The sequence below is a fragment of the Pongo abelii genome, chromosome 15 (assembly GCF_028885655.2).
Source record: "Pongo abelii isolate AG06213 chromosome 15, NHGRI_mPonAbe1-v2.0_pri, whole genome shotgun sequence".
NCBI classification, from domain to species: domain Eukaryota; kingdom Metazoa; phylum Chordata; class Mammalia; order Primates; family Hominidae; genus Pongo; species Pongo abelii.
This window is the reverse complement of record NC_072000.2, coordinates 110314193-110335667: the sequence shown is the minus strand read 5'-3', so window position 1 is coordinate 110335667 and position 21475 is coordinate 110314193. Positions and strand designations below refer to the sequence as shown.

Sequence of the window (21475 nt, the reverse complement as noted above, 5' to 3'; positions counted from 1 at the left end):
GCAGAACCATGAGCCAAATAAACCTCTTTTCTTTATAAATTACCCAGCTTCAGGAATTCCCTCATAGCAACTTAATGAACAAAGACGACGCCTGACAGCCACTCTCCCACATGCCTCCAGCAATGCTCTGTGGGTTTGCACCTCCAACTAAATCATTTAGGAAGGATTTAATGGAAGGACACCTTGCTGACACAGATCTGGGCTCGGTGCAAGAGCCCCTGGGACACTGAGGACTCCAGAGCTGGCCCCAGCAGAGTGAAGAGTAGCAGAATATGCCACTTTCAAACAAGAATAATTTTGAGCTGAAGACAATTAAAAAGAAGCATACCCAATAAAAAAATCTCTTCCCACTTCCTTTTCTACCAGGAAAAGTAGAGGATTCTTAGTCTTTGGAGACAACTCTAGATGCTTATCAGCCCAGAGAAGGCACTAGAGGAATCTGCACAACAAACTAGCCAGATATCTTCTGTTAGCTTCCCCTATATATTTACTTCCCGGAATTTGCTGCCCTGCAGGTTGAAAGCCCCTTTCCTTTGTCTTGCCAATTCTGTAAAAATAATTGCCCGTTTGCTAAGATGCTCTGTAAGCTCACGTTCCAACTGCCCCTTTGAATTCCTCATCTCTGACAGCTCCCACATGGAGGCATAATGCACATGTTAGTAAACTTCTGTTTGTTTTTCTCATGTTAATATCTTGTTAATCTAATAGACAAGACCCCAGCTAATGAACCTAAGATGGGTAGAAGGGGGAAAAATGTTTCTTCCCCTGCAAGAGCAAGCACCGCCCCCACACACACTGGAGGAGGAGAGAGCCGCTCTGAGATCTGCAGGAACAGAGGCTCCTTGGGCTGTCTGTTGAGGAAGGCAATAAGGTCCAGGCAACCCTGCAAGGAGAGAGCCAGGGTCACCACTTAGCATCAGCATCCCCTCCCTCTGATGTCCTGCAGGCAGCCAGCCCACCCAAAGAGCTGACCCATCTGGCACCAAAGGAGTGAGGCAGGCCAGAGTCCACTCCAAGGGCAGAGGCTGTGGGGCAGGTGGGGAGCCAGCCTGGAGGATGTTAGCAGAGCCAGGTGGGTCATGGCACCCGCAGCCTGGGGGCTCCAGCTGGAGAGAGACCCTGAGGGCCAGGCTTGTCAGAGCTGATAACAGATGAGTTGTGATGACAGGGCTCATTATCAGACACCGCAGGCTGTCAGGCTGTCAACCTGAGCAGACTACCAAGTCTTCCCATCCACAAGACAGCTCACCCCAGCTATCAGGGGTGGGCACCCGGAGGAGAGGCCATTCTCATCTCCACCTGAACTCTTTTGGTGATCCCAGAACATTCTGATGCTGAAGAGGAGTGTAGAATCAGATAGAAACAATTCCTCTTGTGGCTTCCATGATGGTTGTGTGGTAAAGTACAACTGGCTTTGTGAGTTCATTTTGCATTGCTGTAGAGGAATACTTGAGGCGCGGTAACTTATAAAGAAAAGAGGCTTATTTGGCTCAGGGTTTTGCAGGCCATAAAAGAACCCTGGTGCCACCATCTGCTTCTGGTGAGGGCATCAGGGAGCTTACAACCATGGCAGAAGTTGAAGGGGGAGACAGCATGTAACATGGTGAGAGAGAGAGCAAGAGAGGGAAGGAGGAGGTGCCAAGCTCTTTTAAACAACCAGCTCTTGTGTGAACCAGTAGAGCAAAACTCACTCGTCACCAAGAGGATGGCAGCAAGCCATTCGTGAGGGATCCATGGCATGACCCAAACATTTCCACTAGGCCCCATCTCCAACAATGGGGATCACATTTCAACAGGAGATTTGGAGGGGACAAATATCCAAACCATGTCATTCCACACTGTCCCCCCAAATCTCATGTCCCTCTCACATTGGAAAATATAATCATCCCTTCCCAATAGTGCCCAAAAATCTCAACTTGTTCTAGCATCTACTCAATCAAAACTCCGAAGTTTCATCTGAGACTCAAGGCATGCTCCTTCCACCTATGAGGCTGTAAGATCAAAAACAAGTTGCTACTTCCAAGATACAGTGATGGTACAGGCATTGGGTAAACATTTCCATTCCAAAAGGGATAAATTGGCCAAAAGAAGGAGGGGGAAGAAGCAAGAGGCCCCACACAATTCTGAGAGAAAGACATTAAACTTTAAAGCTCCAAAATAATCCTTGACTCCATGTCCCTCATCCAGGGCACACTGGTATGAGGAGCGAGTTCCCAAGACCTTGGGCAGGTCTGCCCCCATGGCTTTGCAGAGTGCAGCCCACATGGCTGCTCTCATTGGTTGGAGTTGAGTGCCTGAATCTTTTCCAGGCTCCGGGTGCCAGCTGCTGGTGGCTCTACCCTTCTTGGGTATGGAGAGCAGCAGCCCCATTCCCAGAGCTCCACTAGGCAGTACCCCAGTGGGGACTCTGTGAAGGGGCTCCAACCCTACATTTTCCCGCCACACTGCCCTACTGGAGGCTCTGTGGGAGAACTCCACCCCTGCGGCAGGTTTCTGTCTGGGCTCCCAGGCTTTCTTTTTTGTCTCTCTTTTTTTATTTTTATTTCAATAGTTTTAGGTTTTTTGTTACATAGATAAGTTCTTTCGTGGTAATTTCTGAGATCTTGGCACACTCGTCACCCAAGCAGTGTACACTGTACCCAATATGTAATCTTTTATCCCTCACCTCCATCTGCCACTTGCCCTCAAGTATCCAAGGTCCATTATATCATTCTTATGCCTTTGCATCCTTATAGTTTAGCTCCCACTTATAAGTGAGAACATATGATGTTTGTTTTTCCATTCCTGAGTTACTTCACTTAGAATAACAGCCTCTAACTCCATCCAGGTTGCTGCAAATGCCACTATTTTATTCCTTTTTATGGCTGAGTAGTATCCCATGGTGTATATATACCACATTTTTTATCCACTCATTGGTCAATGGGCATTTAGGCTGGTTCCATGTTTTTGAAAGTACAAGGAGTTGCAATTGCACTGCTCTAAATATGTGTGTGCAAGTGTCTTTTTCATATAATGACTTATTTTTTTCTGGATACCCAATAGTGGGACTGCCGGATCAAATGGTAGTCCTACTTTTAGTTATTTAAGGAATCTCCATACTGTTTTCCAAAGTGGTTGTACTAGTTTACATTCCCAGCCAGGAGTGTAAAAGTGTTCCCTTTTCACCATATCCATGACAACATCTATTAGTTTTTAATTTTTAATTATGGTCATTCTTACAAGAGTGAGGTGGTATCTCATTGCAGTTTTAATTTGCATTTCCCTGAAAATTAGTGATATTGAGCATTTCTTTATATGTTTGTTGGCCATTTGTATATCTTCTTTTGAGAATTGTCTATTCATGTCGTTTGCCCACTTTTTGATGGTATTATTTTTTTATTGGTGATTTGTTTGAATTCCTTGTAGATTCTGGATATTAGTCCTTTATCAGATGCATAGTTTGCAAATATTTTCTCTTATTCTGTGGGCTGTCTGTTTACTCTCTGATTATTTCTTTTGCTGTGCAGAAGCTTTTTTGTCTGATTAGGTCACATTTATTTATTTATTTATTTATTTATTTATTTATTTATTTTTGGTTTTGTTGCACTTGCTTTTGGGTTCTTGATCATGAACTCTTTGCCTAAGCCAATGTCTAGAAGACTTTTACCAATGTTATCTTCTAGAATTTTCATGGTTTCAGGTCTTAGATTTAAGCCTTTCATCCATCTTGAGTTGATTTTTGTATAAAGTTAGAGATGAGGATCCAGTTTCATTCTCCTACATGTGGCTTGCCAATTATCCCGGCACCGTTTGTTGAATAGGGTGTCCTTTCCCCACTTTACATTTTTGTTTGCTTTGTCAAAGATCAGTTGGATATAAGTATTTGACTTCATTTCTGGATTCTCTGTTCTGTTCCACTGGTCTAATGCCTATTTTTATACAAGTACCATGCTATTTTGGTAACTATAGCCTTGTAGTGTAGTATGAATTTGGGTAATGTAATGCCTCCAGATGTGTTCCCTTTGCTTAGTCTTGCTTTGGCTATGTGGGGTCTTTTTTGGTTCCAAATGAATTTTAGGATTGTTTTTTATATTTCTGTGAAGAATGATGGTGGCACTTTGATGGGAATTGCATTAAATCTGTAGATTGCTTTTGGCAGTATGGTCATTTTCACAATATTGATTCTACCCATCCATGAGCATGGGATGTGTCTCCATTTCTTTGTGTCATTGATGATTGCTTTCAGCAGTGTTTTGTAGATTTTCTTGTACAGATCTTTTACCTCCTTGGTTAGGTATACTCCTAAGTATTTTATTTTTTGCAGGTGTTGTAAAAGGGATTGAGTTCTTGATTTGTTTCTCAGCTTGGTCATTGTTGGTGTATAGCAGTGCTGCCAATTTATGTACGTTGATTTTGTATCCTGAAACTTTACTGAATTAATTTAACAGATCTAGAAGCTTTTTGGATGAGCTTTAGGGTTTTCTAGGTATGTGATCATATCATCAGTGAACAGCGACAGTCTGACTTCCTCTTTACTGATTTGGATGGGCACCCAGACTTTCCTATACATCCTCTGAAATGTAGGTAGGAGCTGACATGCCTTCTTCACTCTTGTATTCTGCACACCTGTGGGCTTACCACCATGTGGAAGCTACCAAGGCTTCCAGCTTGCACCTTCTGGAGTGGCAGCCTGAGCTGCACCTGGGACTCTTTGAGCCTTGGCTGAACCTGGAGCAGCAACCTCCCAAGATACCACAGGGAAGCAAGGCCCCAGACCTGGCCCCCATAACCATTTCATCCTCCTAGGCCTCTGGGCCTGTGGTGGGAGAGACTGTCCCGAAGACTTCTGAAATGACTTTAAGACCTTTTTCTCATTGTCTTTGCTATTAGCATTTAGTTCCCTTTTAGTTATGCTAATCTCTCTAGCAAGTGGTTGCTCCATAAGGCATTTGGGTTCCTTGCCTGAAAACGCTCTTTTCTTCTCAACCTCATGGCCAGCCTGCAAATTTTCCAAATGTTTATGTTCTGCTTACCTTTTAATTATAAATTCTAACTTTAAGTCATTTTTTGCTCCCATATTTGATTTAGGCCATTCAAAGCAGCCAGGTTACTTCTTGGATGCTCTGCTGCTTAGAAATTTCTTCCACCAGACACCTTAGGTCATCACTGTCAATTTCAGCCTTTCACAAAGCCCTAGAACATGGACACAATACAGCCAAGCTCCTTGCTGGGGGCATAACAAGCATCACCTTGACTCCAGTTCCTAATAAATTCCTCATTTCTACCTGAGACCTCATCGGCCTGGCCTTCACTGTCCATATTTCTATCAGCACTTTGGTCACAACTATTTAACCAGTCTCTAAAAAGTTCCAAATTTCCCCTCATCTTCCTATCTTCTTCCCAGGCCCTCCAAACTCTTCCAACCTCTGCCCATTACCCAGTTCCAAAGCCACTTCCACATTTTCAGGTATCTTTATAGCAACACCGCACTCCTTGCTGCCAATTTTCTGTTTTCATCCATTTTGCATTGCTATAAAAGAATACCTGAGGCTGGATAATTTATAAAGAAAAGAAGTTTATTTGGCTCACTACAAGCTGTACAAGAAGCTTAATGCCAGCATCTGCTTCTGGTGAGGCCTCTGGAAGTTTACAATCAAGGCAGAAGGCAAAAAAGGAGCCAGCATAGGCCAGGCATGCTGTAATCCCAGCACTTTGGGAGGCCAAGGCAAGTGAATCACTTGAGATCAGGAGTTCGAGACCAGCCTGACCAACATGGTGAAACCCCCGTCTCTACTAAAAAATACAAAATTAGCCAGGTATGGTGGTGCATGCCTGTAGTCCCAGCTACTAGGGAGGCTGAGGCAAGAGAATTGCTTGAACCCAGGAGACAGAGGTTGCAGTGAGTGAGCCGAGATCACACCATTGCACTCCAGCCTGGGCAACAAGAGTGAAACAGGAGTGAAACTCCATCTCAAAAAACAAAGGCGCCATCATGTCCCATGAGAATGGTGAGAAGGAGAAAGAGAGATAAGAAGGAAATGTCAGGTTTTTTAAAACAACCAGCTCTTGTGTGAACTAATAGAGTGAGAAATCACCCATCACCAAGGGGATGGCACCAAACCATTCATGACAGATCTGCCCCTATGATCCAAATACCTCCCACCAGGCCTCACCTCCAACACTGGGGATCATATTTCAATATGAAATTTGGAGGGGACGAACATCTAAATCATATCAGGAACTCCATGTTACTGCTCACCCCCAAATCTCTAGGGGTGACATTGAGTGACATGCATGGTACTGAAAGATACCTGGTCAGGTTCTCCCAATGAAGCCCAAGCACCTTCAGGGTACAGGGCTGGGAGGCCCAATCACACCAGCTCAGCCCAGGACTTGGCTGAGGCTGCCCCGGCATTAGAAGATAGCAGGCCTAGAACTGGGGTGAACAAGATCAGGCCACTTTGTGCACGTTGCCAAAAGAGAAACTGAAGGATCAGAAGTGGGCAGTAAGTTTTCAGTGAACCCAGGGGTCATAAGTAGCAAAAATGTGGAATTCAGTAAGGGGTAGAGGCTGGAAGAGTTTTGAGGTGTGTGTTAGAAAAAGCCTAGGTTTCCTTGAAGACTATGTTAGAAATTTGGACATTAAATGTGATCCCGGTGGGGGCTCAGAAAGAAAGAGGAGAGCTATAGAGAAAACTCCTGTCATCTTAGAGAATACATAAATTGTTGCAATCAGAATGTTGCTAGAAATATGAATGTTAAAGGTGCCTCTGATGAGGCTCCAGACAGAAATGAGGAACATGTTATTGAAAATGAAGAAAGGTGACCCTTGTTATAAAGTGGCAAAGCACTTGGCTGAACTGTGTTCCGTTTTGTGGAAAGTAGAAATTATACATGATGAACTTGGATGTTTAGCCGAGGAAGTTCCTGAGAAAATTGTTGAAGGCATTCCTGATTTCTCCTTGCTGCTTACAGTAAAATGTGAGAAGAAAGAGATCAGCTGAAGAGGGAAGTGCTGAGGTGGCTGGGTCAGCTGACCCAAGGGCCCTTCGAGCTGATTTAGGCTGCTCACCTTGGTCTCAGTATCACCACGGCCATGGCCAGTCAGTCACAGGTGATCCAGCAGCTGCTGCAGGCCGAGAAGCAGGATGCCAAGAAGATGTCCAGGGCCCACAAGCAGAAGAACCGGAGGCTGAAGCAGCCCAAAGGAGCAGCTCAGGCTGAAATTGAACAGCACTGCCTGCAGAAGGAGAAAGAGTTCAAGGCCAAGGAAGCTGCAGCACTAGGATCTCACAGACCCAGGATAACCATCCTCCAGACCTACTTCCAGCAGAACAGGGAAGAAGTCTTAGATAATCTTTTGGCCTTCATCTGCAGCATCCAGCCAGAAATCCCTGAAAATTATCACATAGATGGATAGGAAAAGAGAGAAGCACCTGTTCCATGGATGGGCACTTTAGATGCCCTCATGGAATAAGAAGCTCTAGTTATATTCTTATAAGAAGACATTAACTTATCTCTGTATATTATATAGTAGGTCCATTCACTTTTCGGAGAGAAGCAAATCCAGTTTCTTTGTACAGACTTAGAATTTATCTAGGCTGGGCATGGTGGTTCACGCCTGTAATCCCAGCATTTTTGAGGGCCAAGGTGGGCAGATGGCTTGAGCTCAGGAGTTTGAGACCAGCCTGAACAACATAGTGAGACTGTGTCTCTACAAGAAAATATAAAAATTAGCCAGATGTGGTGGTACATTCCTATAGTCCTAGCTACTTGGAAGGGTGAGGCAGGAGGATCACTTGGGCCCAGAAGGTAGAGGTTATAGTGAGCCAAGATTGTGCTACTGCACTCCAGCCTGGGTGCTAGAGTGAGACCCTGTCTCAGAAAAAAAAACTTATCTAAAGATTTCATCTTTTTACCTCATGTTTCTTAGGAATATAATGGGTAAATATTGTCTATTTTATTATGCCTTTTGGCTCAAGCAATATATACATACATATATATATATATATATATATATATATATATATATATCACTGTTGATGTTTTCTTTCTTATATCAAGTTTAAAAGAAAAAGCAAAACAACCCTTTGAAGAAAGGAAAGAATTAAATCATTTTTTCCTTAATGCTTTTTTGAAGGTCAGGGGCTTTATCTATGAAAAAGTAGTAATTTTTGTAACCTGTGCGAAGCATCAGCCAGCCTTAAAGTAGTCCATTCCTGCTAACAATTAGAACAGTGAATACTACCAGTACAATTGTTTCAGCTTCTTAATCAAAATAACTAGATGATAGAATTCAAGAACTTGTTATGTGTTATTACTCGGTGTACTAATAATCATTTAAAAGTAAAGCCTATCATGCAAAAAAAAAAAAAAAGAGACCAGACAAAATGAAGGAAGAGTGACTTTGAGGTCAGAGCCACAGGTGAGGAGGCTGTTGGGGCTGCTGTTGCCACCCCAGAGTGTGGGGCCACCCCAGTGGGCCTGGAAGATGGAGCATTAACTGAGGAGGATGAATCTTGAGCCTGAAATCTAATAAAGGGCCAACTAGAAGCCCCTAGTGCTCATCATCCTGATAAAGACAGCCAGAACAGTCAATAGACAACTATATTTTAATGAAAATAACTGAGGGAGAGCACTGAGTGCATCAGAGGAGTAACAGAAACCCTGATAAGCACAGAAATGTGGGCTGGCCACATATACAACAGAAGGGAACACACGGCCTCCACCACTCCATCCCCCAACTAGGATTATCTGGGAATCGGGAGGAACTTCTGACATGAGGAGGTAAGCAAGAGGATCCCAGTGGCACCCACTAACACCTTGGACACCTGCAGACCTCGCCACTGGGGTCCCCTGCAGTTTGCACTGGAGAGAGTTGCCTGGAGGCCACACAGCTGTGCTCCCCAAAAAAGGTGCTGACACTGTACCCCACTCCCACATGGCTAGCGCTTCACCACACTGGAATAGGAACTATGGCTGGAGTGTGTCTTACTCGAGGAGTGAGTAGTCACAGCTCCCCTTCATCCCTGAGGCTAAGCTGCCACCAAACAACCCAGACTAGTGGTCACACGTCCCCAAGTCAAGGTATGGGCATCTATTAAACCCTTCCCCACAGAGCCAAGTGGATCAGCTCCACCCACTCCTTACCCTGACCCTTTGAGTCCAAGCTAAAGCAGTTTCCTGCCTCCTAGCAAAACAGGACTTTGGCCATGCAGATGAATCATGCCTTTCTAGTGTCTACATTGAAGCAGCACCCTGCATCCCAGGAAATAATGCCTTGGCCACCCAGAAGGTCAGACACTGCAGTGCCTAGGCTGAAGCAGCAACCTGTATCCTACGGAAATGGTGCCTGGGCCACTCAGAAAAATCACACCCTCCGATACACAAATGCAGGCCTTTCCTTACAGCAGAGAAGGCCTGAGCTGAAGCAACACATCACCTTCTAGGGAATCAGTGCCCTGGCTTAAGCTGAGCAGCAGCACATCCCAAGGCTGAGCTGATATAGCACCCTATGCCCCAGGAAAACGGAGCAGTGGCTAAACTGAGACATCTCAGCCTACAGGCCAAACAACTGTAGTGCCCTGCTTCCCTGGAGCTTGCCTAGGCCCCTAGAGTCTGAGCTGCTGAGGCACCCTCTCCCTGGGAAGTAGAATCAGCACTGTGCTGTTCCCTGCCTGCTCCCCACCAAGGCCCAAATTACAGCTATGCTCTGCCATCTTGGGATACTTGCTGCCACTGTACCTGATCTCACAGAGTCTGGGATCCTGCTAAGCCCCACCATCCTAGGGTCTAGAGTCAATACCACACAGTGCCTCATCCCCTGGGACCAAAGTTTCCATTTTGCCCTATTGGCCCAGTTTCCCAAATTGCAGCCATACCATACTCCCCAGGTTCACACCTCCAGAACACCCCTTCTTCCCCAGAGTTGGATAAATGCTGCACCCCCCAGGAAGAGACTCACGGCTACAACCTGGCCCCTTGAACGAAAACTGTTAAAAGTTGCCTCAGAGTCACAGATCCTAGCACTGTGAGCAACCTAATCCAACCCTGCCACAGAAACTGAACCTACACCCCAAGACCCAGGTGCCACAGTAGATTCTTGAAACCAGGAGTCTAGGACTCCAGTTGCACAGCTACTCTAATTTTCGGCACCTGGAATCCAGCACCATTGCAGCTGCACGTTGACCACATTAGACCTGCTACCAAGAGAGAGCCCCTTGACTAAATCTCCCCATTGTGGGGAAACAAGAAGAGAAGGACTCCAAAAGCCCTTGACACTGAGTACATTAAAAACCTGTGCCACCTCTACATCCACAAAATTCTACAGCCTAGTTCACTGAAGTGCCCACAGTTATTGCTGAGGTTGAATGCAGTTCAAGAAGATGCATGGAGGCTATGCCACCACACCTATTCAGAAACAGAGTCATCACACTTTCCCAACCAAAACACTAAACCCAACTGCAGGTGAAATTCTTTCTCTAAAAAACCCACTCTTGAAAGTTTGGAAGAGGTGACTATTTCGCCAGATGCACAGACATCAATGCAGGAACACAATAAACATGAGAAAGCCAGGAAATATGACACCACCAAAGGAACATAACTCTCATTAATAGACCTCAATGGAAAAAGAAATCAATGTATTGCTGGAAAAGGAATTCAAAATAATGATCTTAAGATAACTCAATAAGATACAAGAAAACAGATAAACAATTCAATGAATTCAGGAAAGTAATTTACAGTATGAATGAAAATTTCAACAGAGATAGAAATAAAAAAGAAGCAAACTAAAATTCTGCAGGTGAAGAATTCAATGAATAAAATTTAAAAATACAGTAATGAGCTTCAACAGCAGATATGATCAAGCAGAAGAAAGGAAGAGATAGATCCCAATACAATAATAGTTGATAACTTCAACACCACTCTCAGCACTGAACAGATAATCCAGACAGAAAATCAACAAGGAAGCATTCAATTTAAAAAGCACTTTAGACCAAATGCATCTAACAGATATTTACACAACATTTCATCCAACAGCTGTGAAATACACATTCTTTTCATCAGCACATGGAACATTCTCTAGGATAAACCATACAGTAAGTCACAAAACAAGTCTCAACAAATTTGAAAGAATTAAAATTATATCAAATATCATTTATGACCACAATAAAACTCGAAATCAATAAGAGGAACTTTTAAGACTGTACAAAGACATGGGAAATTAAACAATGTACTCCTGAGTGACCAATAGGAATTAAGAAGGGAATTTTAGAATGTCAACAAAGAAAATGAAAATAGAAATGCGACATACTAGAATTTATAAGATACAGCAAAAAGCAGCATTAAGATGGAAGTTTATGGCAATAAATACCTACATCAAAAAAGTAGAGAGATTTCAAATAAATCTCGTCCTTGAAAATGCATGTCAAGGAACTAGGAAATCAAGAATAAACCAAACCCAAAATTAGTAGAAAGAAAGAAATAATAAAAGTCAGAGCAGAAATAAATGAAATTCAGACAAAAAAAATAAAAGATCAACAAAATGAAAAATTGAATTTTTCAAAAGATAAACAAAAATGACAAATAATTAGCTAGACTAAAGAAAAAAGACCCAAATGAATGAAATCAGAAATGAAAACAGAAACGTTACAACTCATATCACAGAAACACAAAGGATAATTAGAGACCATACACCAACCGATTAGAAAAACTAGCAGAAACAGGTATATTTCTGGACAATACAACCTACCAAGACTGAACCAAGAAGAAATAGAAAGCCTGAACAAACCAGTCATGAGCACTGAGATTGAATCTGTAACAAAAAGTCTCCCATCAAAGGAAAGCCCAAAGAAATTCTTATTGAAATACCAATGACATTCCTATCAAAATGCCAATCCTACAGTAATGCAATGGCTTCACCGGGGAATTCTACCAAACACTAAAAAACTAATACATATTCTTCTGAAAATCTTCCAGAAAATTGAAGAGGAGGGAATTCTTCTAAATTCCTTGTATAAGGCCACTATTATGGTAATTATGATTATGATTATGATTATGTGATTATTATTGTGATTCCAAAACCAGACAAGGACACAACAAAAAAAGCAAACTATAGGCTAAATACTCTGATGAAGATAATAGATGAAAACCTTCAACCAAATACTAGCAAATTGAATCCAGCAGCACATTAAAAACATTATTTATCATGATCAAGTGAGATTTATCCCAGGAATGCAAGGATGGTTCAACATATGCAAATCACATCAACAGAATGAAGGACAAAAACCATATTATCATCATAACAGACACAGAAAAAGTATTTGATAAAATCCAACATCCCTTCATAAAAATTCTCAGCAAGTTAGGTATGGAAGGAATATACCTCAACACAATAAGAGCTATATGTGACAAACCCACAGCCAACATCATACTGAACATGCAAGAGTTGAAAGCTTTTCTCTAAAATCTGGAACAAGCCAATGATATCAGGCCAGATGCAGTGGCTCATGCCTCTAATTCTAGCACTTTGGGAGGTCAAGGCAGGAGGATCACTTGAGCCCAACAAAGGAAACAATCAACAGAGTGAAAAGACAATCTACAGAATGTTAGAAAATATTTGCAAACTCTCCATCCAACAAGGGACTAATATTTAGAATATATTGGAAACTCAAACAACTAAACAGGAAAGAAAACAAATATTTTTACTAAAAATAGGCAAATGAAAAAATATTTAAAAGTTTTTAAAATCAAAAAAGGAACTGAATAGATGTCTCTAAAAGGAAGATATACGAATGGCCAACAGACATATGAGAAAATGCTCAATATTACTAATCATAAGGAAAATGCAAATTGAAACCACAATAAGATATAATCTCACCCCAGTTAAAATGGCTATTATTAAAAAGACAAAAAAACAATTGCTGTCAAAGATTCAGAGAAAGGGGAGCTTTAACGCACTATTGGTTGAAATCTTGCCTTTGGAATTAGTACAGCCATTGAAAAACAATAAAGAGCTTCCTCAAAAAATGGAAATGAGTACTGCCCCATGATCCAGCCATCCTCTACTGGGTATTTATCCAAAGGAAATCTATGTCAAAGAGATATCTACATTCCATGTTCATTGCAGCACTATTCACAATGCCAGTGTTGGAATCAAACTACGTGTCCATCAACAGATGAATGCATAAAGAAAATGTAGTGTTTATACACACACACACACACACACACAGAGGAATTCTATTCTGCCATGAAAAAGAATGAAATCTTGTCATTTGAGGTAACATGGATGAGCTTGGAGGACATGTTAAGTGAAATAAAGCTAGACACAGACAGCCAAATATCACATGTTCTCACTCATATATGAAAGCCAAATAAGTTGATCTCATAGAAATAGGGAGTAGAATAGTGGTAACTAGAGGCTGGGAATGGCAGGGGATGGGATAGCTAGAGGTCGATTAATAAATACAAAATTACAGTCAGGTAGGAGGAATAGGTCCCGGTGTTCTCTAACACCATAGGGTGACTATAACTAACAACAATTTATTGTATATTTTCATATGGCTAGAAGAGCAAATTTTGAATGTTCCCAGCACAAAGAAGTGATAAATGTTTGAGGTGATGGATATGCTAATTGTTGCGGGAAGTCAGGGACACCAAACGAAGGGAACAGCTGGAGCCGTGGCAGAGGAGCATAAATTGTGACGATTTCATGGACATTTATCAGTTCCCAAATAATACTTTTATAATTTCTTATGCCTGTCTTTACTTTAATCTCATAATCCTGTTATCTTCATAAGCTGAGGATGTACGTCACCACAGGACCACTGGGATCATTGTGTTAACTGTACAAATTGATTGTAAAACATATGTGTTTGAAAAATATGAAATCAGTGCACCTTGAAAAAGACAGAATAACAGCGATTTTTAGGGAATAAGGGAAGACAACCATAAGGTCTGACTGCCTGAGGGGTTGGGCAAAAAGAGCCATATTTTTCTTCTTGCAGAAAGCCTATAAATGAACATGCAAGTAGGGAAGATATCACTAAATTATTTTCCTAGCAAGGAATATTAATATTAATACCCTGGGAAAGGAATGCATTCCTGGGGGAGATCTATAAACGGCTGCTCTGGGAATGTCTGTCTTATGTGGTTGAGATAAGGACTGAGATATGCCCTGGTCTCCTGCAGTACCGTCAGCTTATTAGGAGGGTGAAAAACTCCACCCTGGTAAATTTGTGGTCAGACTGGTTCTCTGCTCTGAAACTCTGTTTTCTGTTGTTTAAGATGTTTATCAAGACAATATATGCACTGCTGAACATAGACTCTTATCAGTGGTTCTGCTTTTGCCCTTTGTCCTGTTCCCTCAGAAGCATGTGATCTTTGTTAGACCCTTATTAGTAGTTCTGCTTTTTGCCCTTTGAAGCATGTGATCTTTGTACCTGCTCCCTGTTCTTACACCCCATCCCTTTTTGAAACCCTTAACAAAAAACCTGCTGGTTTAAGGCTCAGGTGGGCATCACAGTCCTACCGATATGTGATGTCACCCCCAGGGGCCCAGCTGTAAAAGTCCTCTCTTTATACTGTCTCTCTTTATTTCTCAGCTGGCCAACACTTAAGGAAAACAGAAAGAACCTATGTTGAAATATTGGGGGCAGGTTCCCCCAATACTAATTGCCCTTATTTGATCATCACCCATTGTATATATGTATCCAAATATCACAATGTACCCCAATATATATACAATTATTATGTGTCAATTAAAAACAATCATAAAAATGTTTTAAACAGCTAAAATAAAAGTATACTGTTTTCTTCAAAAAAAATCTAATGCAGTTTTCCCTACTAGGTTTTGGGCTTGCTTGGGACCCATGGCTCCTCTCTCCCTTCCAATGTATCCCTTTTGGAATAGGAATGTCCATCCTATGCCTGCCCCATCATTGTACTTTGGAAGCAGATAACTTCTTGTCCAGTTACAAAGGTCCACAGACGGAGAGGAATTTCACCCCAGAATGACTCTCACCCTGGGTTTCTCCCACACTTGATGCAGGTGATATTTCGCTGAGATTGTGGACTAAGAGTTGGTGCTGGAAGGGGTTAGCCATCATGGAGATGTTGCTATGGGATGCAGGGATTTTGCATGTGAGAAGGACATGATTATGGGGGGAGCAGAGGGCAAACTGTCATGGGTTAAAATGTGTCCCCTATAAATTCATGTGTTCAAGTCCTAACCCCCAGGACCACAGAATGTGACCTTGTTTGGAAACAGTCTTTGCAGCTGCAATCAAGTTCAGATGAGGTCATCCTGGATTAGGGCAAGCCTCTGATCCAATATGACTGCTGTCCTTATGAAAAGGGGGAATCTGGGCACAGACAGCACATGGAGAGAATGCCCTGTGAAGATGGCACTGCTTCTACAAGCCAAGAGCAGCAGAGACGGCTGGCAAAGCCCATCAGCAAGGAGAGAGCCTGAGACAGTCTCCCATGACACAGAGGAGCCAGCCCTGCCAAGGCCTCTACCCCGGATGCCTGGCCTCCAGAACCAGGACAGAATAAACGTCTGTTGTTTAAGCCACGCAGTCTGGGGTACTGTGTTGCCAGGGCCACAGCTAAAGGATATGAGTGTTGTCCTGAGCTGCCAGCCCCACAGGCTGCATGAGGCCTCCCTGCCCCAGCCCAGCACAGTCTCCCCAGCCCCCTGGGTGTGCCATGGGCAGTGTGGGGCCCCTCACTCCATCCTCCCTCAGCCTGGGAGGTTGAGCCCATAATGAGTTCCATGGAGTGAAGCTGGAGCCAGAGGCTGGGAGCCGACTGCGAGCCCGTGGCTGGAGGATGGATTTCCCCAGCAACCCACACGTGCACCTCCACCTGTCTCCTGGACATTCTCTCTGAGGTCAGGGCTGGTGCCAGCTCAGTGATCCAGCAGGGACAGAAGGGCGGTCCAGGTCCATGTGGAGAGCACATTTAGTGGGACGGACATGATTTCCCTTGAAGTGTCCATTCTTCCTGTTCCATTCTGGACGCTTCCTCTTCCATTCTGGACACTTCCTGTGCGACACTTCCTCGGGCTTTCAGTCTTCCCAGTCCCTCTGGCCTCATCCTGTCCCCTGCTACCTCCGACCTCTATGTACGTCCTTGCCCAGCTCTTCCCTCTCTCCAGAGCTTCTGCCTGGCAAGGTCCCTGCTGAGATCAGTCCAGGCTCCCCCAGCACAGGTAGGAGCCTTGCACCTGCCCTTGGCCCTCCCCACCCTGCATGATACCAGCATCCCCCAGGCACCAGGGAGGCCCCATTTCTGTCTCTGCTGGTAGTCCAGTGGCCCTGGAGTCCCATTGTAGGTGGGGTGTGCCCCTGGCCTCTGAGGAAGCTAAGTGCCCTGCCCTCAGACAGGCTATCCCCCCTACTCAGCCCCGGGGCCCTGCCCCATACCCCTTCCCCTCACCTGCACCACAGGCACTGGCCAACTCTGCCCAGGCCCTGTATGGGCCCCTCTGGCTCCCCTCTGCTGCCACACTGCCCTGCACCACCTCCACTCAGCTTCAGTGTGTTCATCCACCTGTCCCAAGTCCCCTCGGCCCCCAAGAGCACAGCTGGTGGCCCTGGCTCCTGGCAGCCCATCTTATTCCTTCTGGAGCACCAGCCTCAGAGTCCTTCCTGCCCAGGGTCCACTGGGGCTAGCTCTGGGACCCTCCTGGTCTCAAGCACACTGTTCTCCCTGCAGCCAGACCTGCCCCTGCCTGTGAGCTCAGCCCTGAGCCCTGGAACGCCTTCCCTTCTCCATCCCAGTTCACCCTTGCCAGCTGCTCAGCCAGATGGGCTCACAATCCCCTCCCTGCACCATGAGTGAGAATCAGCTGGAGAGATGCCCAGGCAAAAGCAGCCACCAGGGCCCAGTGGGGGCCAGAAGCTTCAGGTGAGAGGCCCAGGTATTGAGAGGCTGAGACCACGGGCAGAATGGTCATAATCGCTGCCAGTCTCAGTCCAGCCCCAGGGACTCAGAGACAGAGAAAAGAGCAGCGCACAAGGTCCAGGCTCCCCACCTTCTCCTGTGAGTATGGGGGAGTATGGGGGCAGCCAGCACCCCCATCCCCACACACCCATGCGGCAGCTTCAGCTGTGTCTGGAATCCCCCTCGCCCTCTGACACAGAAACCACCAGAAGAAAAGGGAACTTCAGGAAGTAAGCGGTGTCGCCGGTTTCAATCCTGTTCTTAGTCTTTGCAGTGTGGAGTTCACACCCCTGGGGACCTAGGGGCCAAGCTGTGATTTCCTAGGAAGACAAATAGCGGCTGATGGCGGGGGCGGGGCTGCCCACAAGTACTGCGCCAGAACAGGAAGGGCTGAGTCCCCCACCTCGGTGAGTGGGGTCAGCACAGGGCAGGGGCACAGGCTCGGGAGAAGGACAGAGCCTGGGGGCAGCCGTGGGCACTCCTGGACCTGAGCTGCTGAACAGGCTGCAAGAGGCTGGGGAGATGCTGGGGCGAGGCCGTCCCCACATGGAGGCCCAAGCGGAGACAGCACGGGGGAGGTGGGCAGCCTTCAGGCACCGATGCCCACCCAGTGCGAGATGACGGGGACCGTGGGCAGGGGCTTCCAAGCCAACAGGGCAGGACACACCAGAAGCTGACTGAGGCCCCCAGGACGACCAGGCTGGGAGCACGAGGAACATGACGGGATGCGGCAGAGCCAGCCGTGGGGTGACGCCAGGATGGCCAGGACTGACCTGAGCTGAGGAGGCAGCAGAGCGAGGGAGGAGGAGAGGCCCCAGGTGAACGGAGGGGCTTGTCCAGGCCGGCAGCATCACCGGAGCCCAGGGCAGGGTCAGCAGTGCTGGCTGTGGGGCCCTCCTCTCAGCCAGGACCAAGGACAGCAGGTGAGCCAGGAGCAGAGCAGGGAGGGTGAGTGTGCCAGCAGTTCAGGAGGGTGGAAGCCAAGGAGTCCAGAGGCAGAGGCAGGGACAGGGGAGGGACAGGGGCTGGGCTCAGGGCCAGCTGATGGGGCTGGGGCACCTGCTGGTGGGGAGCAGGGCTGTGGTCAGCAGCGGAGAGGAGGGGAGAGCTGTGCTGAGCGCACGGGCGGGAGGAGGGAAGAGTCCGGGGAGGCCCAGAAATGCCCAGAGCGCAGCAGGCCTGGGGCGAGGGGAGGGCTGAGGCTCCATGCGTTCAGGGAGCTGACCCAGCAGAGCAGAGGCCACTGAGGAGCTGAGGTTCCGGAGAGGCTTCCAGAGCAGGAGCAGGGCAGGAATGGGAGGATCCGGGAGCTCATCCAGGAGGGGCACATGGGCAAGGGAAGGGGCTCTGTTGGGGAGACCTGACTGGACCCTGGGGCTGCTCCACAGCATAGGGAACAAGCCAAGTGCTGCAAAAAGAAAAATGAGGCCAGAAAAACAGCCCAAACCTGGACAGAGGGTGCCAGGACAGGCAGGGGGGGGCAACAGTGGCCTGAGTGACATTGCTGTCCCGGGTTTACGGAGGGCAGAGTGAGCAGGGGGCAGGCATTGGAGCTCAGGGGACCAGGACTCAGCAGCCACAGGTGAGCAGGGCAGGTGGGAGGCAGGACGAGCAGGGGGCAGCTCCTGGAGCTCAGGGGACCACGGGAGAGCATCTGAAGGTGAACAGGGGCTGGTGGGGGGGCAGGATGAGCAGGGGGAAGACCCTGGAGCTCAGGGGACCAGGGCAGAGCAGTCCCAGGTGAGGAGGCAGCCACAGGTGCGCAGCGCAGGTGGGAGGCAGGACCAGCAGGGGGAAGACCCTGGAGCTCATAGAGCCAGGGCAGAGCAGTCCCAGGTGAACAGGGCTCAGTGGAAGATGGGCGAGCAGGGGGCAGCTCCTGGAGCTCAGGGGACCAGGGGAGGGCATTTGAAGGTGAGCATGGCTGGTGGGAGGCAGGACGAGCAGAGGGCAGCCCCTGGAGGTCAAGGGAGCAGGGCAAAGCACCAGAAGGTGAGCATGGCTGGTGGGAGGCAGGACGAGCAGGGGGCAGCTCCTGGAGCTCAGGGGACCAGGGCAGAGCATCAGAAGGTGAGCATGGCTGGTGGGAGGCAGGATGAGCAGGCGGCAGCCCCTGGAGGTCAGGGGACCAGGGCAGAGCATCAGAAGGCGAGCATGGCTGGTGGGAGGTGGGCGAGCAGGGGGCAGCCCCTGGAGCTCAGGGGACCAGGTCAGAGTAGTCGCAGGTGAGCAGAGGCTGGTGGGAGGTAGAACGAGGAGGGGGCAGCTCCTGGAGCTCAGGGAACAGGGGAGAACATCAGAAGGTGAGCAGGGCCGATGGGAGGTTGGAGAGCAGGGGGCAGCTTCTGCAGCTCAGCCAGCCAGGGCAGAGCAGCTGCAGGTGAGCAGGGCCGGTGGGGAGCAGGAGGAGTAAGGGGCAGGCACTGGAGCTCAGAGGACCAGGGCAGAGCTGCCGCAGGTGAACAGGGGCAGGTGGGCGGCAGGAGGAGCAGGGGGCAGCTCTTGGAGCTCAGGGGACCAGGGCAGAGCAGTCCCAGGTGAGGAGGCAGCCACAGGTGCGCAGCGCAGGTGGGAGGCAGGACCAGCAGAGGGAAGACCCTGGAGCTCATAGAGCCAGGGCAGAGCAGTCCCAGGTGAACAGGGCTCAGTGGAAGATGGGCGAGCAGGGGGCAGCTCCTGGAGCTCAGGGGACCAGGGGAGGGCATTTGAAGGTGAGCATGGCTGGTGGGAGGCAGGACGAGCAGAGGGCAGCCCTTGGAGGTCAGGGGAGCAGGGCAAAGCACCAGAAGGTGAGCATGGCTGGTGGGAGGCAGGACGAGCAGGGGGCAGCTCCTGGAGCTCAGGGGACCAGGGCAGAGCATCAGAAGGTGAGCATGGCTGGTGGGAGGCAGGACGAGCAGGGGGCAGCTCCTGGAGCTCAGGGGACCAGGGCAGAGCATCAGAAGGTGAGCATGGCTGGTGGGAGGCAGGACGAGCAGGGGGCAGCCCCTGGAGGTCAGGGGACCAGGGCAGAGCATCAGAAGGCGAGCATGGCTGGTGGGAGGTGGGCGAGCAGGGGGCAGCCCCTGGAGCTCAGGGGACCAGGTCAGAGTAGTCGCAGGTGAGCAGAGGCTGGTGGGAGGTAGAACGAGGAGGGGGCAGCTCCTGGAGCTCAGGGAACAGGGGAGAACATCAGAAGGTGAGCAGGGCCGATGGGAGGTTGGAGAGCAGGGGGCAGCTTCTGCAGCTCAGCCAGCCAGGGCAGAGCAGCTGCAGGTGAGCAGGGCCGGTGGGGAGCAGGAGGAGCAAGGGGCAGGCACTGGAGCTCAGAGGACCAGGGCAGAGCTGCCGCAGGTGAACAGGGGCAGGTGGGCGGCAGGAGGAGCAGGGGGCAGCTCTTGGAGCTCAGGGGACCAGGGCAGAGCCGCTGCAGGTGAGCAGGGCCGGTGGGAGGCAGCACTCAGCTCCTAGACTTTGGCAGGAGCTGGGTAGTTGCTGGCAGCCCACAGCTGAGGGCTGGTGAAAGCGCAGTGCGGCCTCCTGGTGCCAGGAAGGGAGTGTGAGCCCATCCCGCTGAGCAGCTGGCAAGGACGGGCTGGGATGGAGAAGGGAAGGCGTTCCAGGGCTCAGGGCTGAGCTCACAGGCAGGGGCAGGTCTGGCTGCAGGGGGAACCTGTGTGCTTGAGACCCGTAGGGTCCCAGGGCTAGCCCCAGCGGACCCTGGGCAGAAAGGCCTCTGAGGCTGGCGCTCCAGAAGGAACAAGATGGGTTGCCAGGAGCCAGGGCCACTAGCACAACGAAGCTGAGTGGAGGTGGTGCAGGGAAGTGTAGCAGCAGAGGGGAGCCAGAGGGGCCCATTCAGGGCCTGGGCAGAGTAAGCTAGAGCCTGTGGTGCAGGTGAGGGGAAGGGGTAGTGAGCGGGGCCCTGTGGCTGAGCAGAGGGGATGGCCTGGCTGAGGGCAGGGCACTTAGCTTCCTCAGAGGTCAGGGGCACACCCAGCCTGCAGTGGGACTCCAGGGCCACTGGTCCAGCGGCAGAGAGAAATGGGTCCTCCCTGTGGCCTGGGGGTCCTGGCACCATGCAGGGTGGGGAGGGCCAAGGGCAGGTGCAAGGCTCCTACCTCTGCTCAGGGGCCTGGGCCGAGCCCAGCAGGGACCTTGCCAGGGCAAGCTTTGGAGAGAGGGAGGAGGTGGGCTCGTGGCCGAGAAGGCCAGGCCAGGGCTGGGAGGGGGAGGGTGTGGTGACTGAGCCTCCAGAAGTAATGCAGGACACTGGGGAGGCAGGGGGCATCCAGGCACTCAGGGCCCTGACCTGGGCTGCTGCACACTGGGGCTAAGGGGAAAGGAGGGGAGAGGCTGAAGAGGAGGCTCCCAGGGGGCTATTCGAAGGCAGGTAGTTTCGGGGCCCTGGGGCTGAAGGGCGCTGACCCTATGCAGTGTCTGGACTCTCTGCTGCACAGAAGACAAGGACCCTGGAGGGCAGAGGGCAGGCTATGACCAGGGCGCTGGGCAAATCAGGCCCACTCACTAGGGGAGGCCCACGCTGGGGCGGCAGGGTCAGGGGCTTCAGGGG

The 21475-nt window shown here is 48.7% G+C and overlaps 1 protein-coding gene and 2 gene segments (V, D, J or C); all 3 read left to right on the top strand.

The window, feature by feature from the left end:
* Positions 1-21475, top strand: part of LOC100937468 (Ig alpha-1 chain C region-like) — a 189317-nt gene that overhangs the window by 73559 nt on the left and 94283 nt on the right.
* LOC134760151 (immunoglobulin heavy constant gamma 1-like) overlaps positions 1-21475 on the top strand; it is a 102419-nt gene that overhangs the window by 73811 nt on the left and 7133 nt on the right.
* Positions 7076-7399, top strand: LOC100454612 (V-type proton ATPase subunit G 1-like). Its single transcript, XM_054530961.2, has one exon. It carries the CDS (start codon positions 7076-7078, stop codon positions 7397-7399), a length of 324 nt encoding a protein of 107 aa, XP_054386936.2.